Consider the following 3,895-nt stretch of genomic DNA (forward strand, 5'->3'; position numbering starts at 1 on the left):
GTCATCTGTTAAAACAAGCAGAGGCTGTTATGTATCCACACACCCACTTCCTTCACCTTCCTGGACTGACACTGAAGTACTTGCCTCTCATTATGTTAAATATCGGACAAAGCCCTTCCGATATTATCCTATTTAATCCTCACAACAGATCTATTTATATATGAGAAAATAGGTCTAAAAAAGCCAAGTGACTTGCTCAAGGGAACAAGGGAGAGTAAGGAAAAAAGAGCATGTACTTGAGGTTCCAAATACCATGCCTTTTCTGCTACCATGGTCAAAAAGCAAAGTATATGAACTGCATATCACACCAAACACTGCAAACTAAAAGAAAGAACTTCACCAGCTCCTTATATCTGTGCTTCTCTAGAACAAGAAGGTGCAAAAATATCATGTTGAGAAAAAGAAGCCAGACAGAAAAGGGTATGTTCTACAGGAAAAGATGCAACTCATCTATGGTGTGAAAAACCAAAAGAATGGTTGCCTCTGGGAGGGAGAGAACTGAGTGGAAAGGGGCAGGAGGGAACTTTCTGAAGTGATGGAAATGTTCTAATCTAGAATTTGACCTAGGTGTTGCTGTATTTATCAAAAACACATCAAACTCTTAAGATCCGTACATTTTATTGTATGTATATTATACTTGAATTTAAGAAACAAATACATCATTGGGGCGCCTGGGTGGCGCAGTCGTTAAGCGTCTGCCTTCGGCTCAGGGCGTGATCCCAGCGTTATGGGATCGAGCCCCACGTCAGGCTCCTCCGCTGTGAGCCTGCTTCTTCCTCTCCCACTCCCCCTGCTTGTGTTCCCTCTCTCACTGGCTGTCTCTGTCAAATAAATAAATAAAATCTTAAAAAAAAAAAAAAAAAGAAACAAATACATCATATGCAAAAAAAAAAAAAAGAGGGAGGGGAAGAAGGAGGGAACCCCCCCCCCCAGATCTAACATTCTGTTAAGGGAGGTAGAGATAGTGTCTGAATAAATACATCATTAAAAATTAATTACTTAGCTAATTAATTAATTAAATACATCATGTGTTCCTGGGGCACAAACTTACTTGAAGATTTGGTGGGAAAAAGAAATGTAAACTGGTAAGTAATTATTTTTATTATGATAAAACATACATAAAATTGACCTTTTTTTTTTTAAGATTTATTTATTTGACACAGAGAGAGAGACAGCCAGCGAGAGAGGGAACACAGGCAGGGGGAGTGGGAGAGGAAGAAGCAGGCTCCCAGCGGAGAAGCCTGATGTGGGGCTCGATCCAGAGTGCCGGGATGACGCCGAGCCGAAGGCAGACGCTTAACGACTGAGCCACCCAGGCGCCCCCAAAATTGACCATTTTTAAGTGTATAGTTCAGTGACATTAAGTATGTTCACATAGTAATTTTTAAAAATTTTATATTAAATCAGGCACAGATTTGGGGAAGAATACAAAATTCACACAATATCTTAGATAAAATAGGAGATTACAGAAATGTTGATCCCTGGAAGAACTGTGTTCTCCCTCATATAATATCAAGGGAAGTTTGGTGTAAAAATTTGAGAAGCATTTCTGAGTACGCTCCTCTCAAGGCATTAAAGGATCCACTGGGATCCTCCCAGGATGGCTGTGAAAATTAACGGAGTACCACTTCTCTTTTGAAAGCTTTGGGAAGATTACTGCCTCCTTAGGTATAAGGCCTAGTTATCCCTCACCAGCAGCTTCCTAACTGGCTTCTCACCAGCAGTCTTCCCTCTCCAAACCACTTTGCAACCCAGGGGGAGCATTTCAGGATTAAAATCTGTCACTGTCATTTCCTCACTTAAAAACGCAAAGACCCCTCTCTCCCCAGGGGCAAAAATCATCTTCCAGGCTTCCTCTCCCACCATTCTGTACCTTCTTCACCCAAAACTCCAGGTGTTGTTAGCCCATGCGGTTCTCTCTGGCTACAACTTTCAACTCCTGTCTTGGGTCGGTTAGCCCCTTTGCATCCGGCGGGCCTCCCTTTCTTCTGCTCTGGGAAGCTCTAAGTGAAACTACACACACACACACACACACACACACACACACACACACACCCTTCACTGCGCAGGTGCTCGCTCCAAGCTCCCACTCTCCGCTGTGCTCCATTCCACACACACACACACACACACACACACACACACAGTTCACTGCGCAAGTGCTCCCTCCAAGCTCCCACTCTCCGCTGTGCTCCATTCCACACACACACACACACACACACACACCCTTCACTGCGCAGGTGCTCGCTCCAAGCTCCCACTCTCCGCGGTGCTCCATTCCTCTCGCAGCGACTGGGACACTGGCTTGTTACCTGTGTAGGCATTCGTGCGTCCCCGCCCCCGGACTGTGTTCTCGCTGAAGGCAGGGACCCTTCGCGGACCTGGCCCACTGCGGACACCGGGGAGTGTGAGATTCTCCATTCACGTACTGAGCTAACGGGCATTAGGTAGCGAGCACTTTTGATGGTAAAGACACGTGTAAGGGGAACAAGTCACCTCACAGGAAAATTACTCAGTCCTATAGAGAATTAGCTGCCACTTACTAGCAGCGTCAACCTGGATCTGTCACAACCTCTCAGGGGCACCAGCAGGCGCTCCCGGCGCCCCGGGACGGAGGGGGAGGCGCGGTCGGGCTGGGCCGGGCCAGGCCAGGGCGACGCCAGCCCGCCTACCTCGGTAGCTGTGGATGCGGCGGCCCGTGCCCGGCGGCAGCGTCGGGTAGGGCTGCGGCTCGCCGTCGAAGTTGAGCCACACCGGCAGCACGACGCGCGGGCTGCGGTTGCAGAAGATGACCTGGGACGGCTCACAGGAGTTCACTGAGCGCAGCACCGGCCGCGGCTGCCCGGCCTCCATCTCCTCCTCAGCGCGCGGCTCCTCTGGGTCAGACTCTTCCGGCCCGGACTCCTCAGCGCCCGACTCCTCCCCGCCGTACTCTTCAGGGCCCACCTCCTCGGCGCCCACCTCCTCCGCACTCGCCTCGGCCTCTTCCACGTTCCCTGCCTTCCGGGGCATTACCTCCCGGAGTCTAGACAACCCGAGCCTCGCCGCCTCGGGATTTGCGGGCCTCACGAGGCGGGGCCGGGCGTGCGTGCGTGCGCGTCCCCGCAAGCGTGCGCGCTGTGTTCGCGCGCTCTCGGTCGGGGATGGAATACTGTGGCAGAAATGGCGGGCTTGAAACTGTGCGCAAGCGCAGGTAGGACCGCCAGGCGCGGGAACCGAGCATCCAGGCGGCGGCGATTGGTGTCAGGCCACTTCTTCACCCGCGGGTTTCCTCTATAAAGTGGATTTTTTTTTTCTCGCACCAGTAAGTTTTTGACACAGTTTTTCCTTAGCTTCATTCATTCTCTTGATACCGTCATGGTTTTTGCCATATTCTCCCTACTATATGCGCTATTATTTAATAATTTTCTCGTTCGTTTTGTCTACATTTGGGTCACAAAACTCGAATTTTGTATAGACGAGTATAATAAAGTCACAAAATTTCCGTCTCGTCCTGGTTTCCCCCAGCCACCCAGGAAAAGTCCGAGGAGGCGAGAAGTACTACCAGTTTTTTATACCTCCTTTAAAGGTATTCTGCACGTACGCAAAGCAGTTGAACAAGTTTAAGAAATTTTATGTTACTACCGTAAATGGAAAGTCGCTCTCATTTGTCACAGAAGAGTTCAGTGGAACTAAGTTCAAAGGAAACAAAACAACAGTTATTAAATTTTATCTATGGTCTGTTAAAAGCTTTGAGCCTGCTCTTTCTTGATCCCATGGCCGAGCCAAGTGTTAGATATTAAATGCCAAGGGTTAGTTGTCAAACCAACTTTCTTCTGGACATAATCAGAAGGATTAAAGGAAATTGAAAGGGGAATAACACTTGACACTGCAGTCTATGTGCTCTCTGAAATTCACA

The 3,895-nt window shown here is 48.7% G+C and overlaps 1 protein-coding gene across 1 annotated transcript in view; it reads right to left on the bottom strand.

The window, feature by feature from the left end:
- The window catches only part of VHL (von Hippel-Lindau tumor suppressor), a 7,830-nt gene extending 4,434 nt beyond the window's left edge, over positions 1-3,396 (bottom strand). The window contains exon 1 of the mRNA XM_040628466.1: positions 2,670-3,396. Within this exon, the coding sequence (XP_040484400.1) occupies positions 2,670-3,009 (340 nt within the window). The 5' untranslated portion in view covers positions 3,010-3,396. The remainder of the gene's footprint in view (positions 1-2,669) is intronic.
- Positions 3,397-3,895: the final 499 nt, after the last annotated feature.

Source organism: Ursus maritimus, unplaced genomic scaffold (assembly GCF_017311325.1).
Source record: "Ursus maritimus isolate PB19 unplaced genomic scaffold, ASM1731132v1 scaffold_14, whole genome shotgun sequence".
Lineage (NCBI taxonomy): Eukaryota > Metazoa > Chordata > Mammalia > Carnivora > Ursidae > Ursus > Ursus maritimus.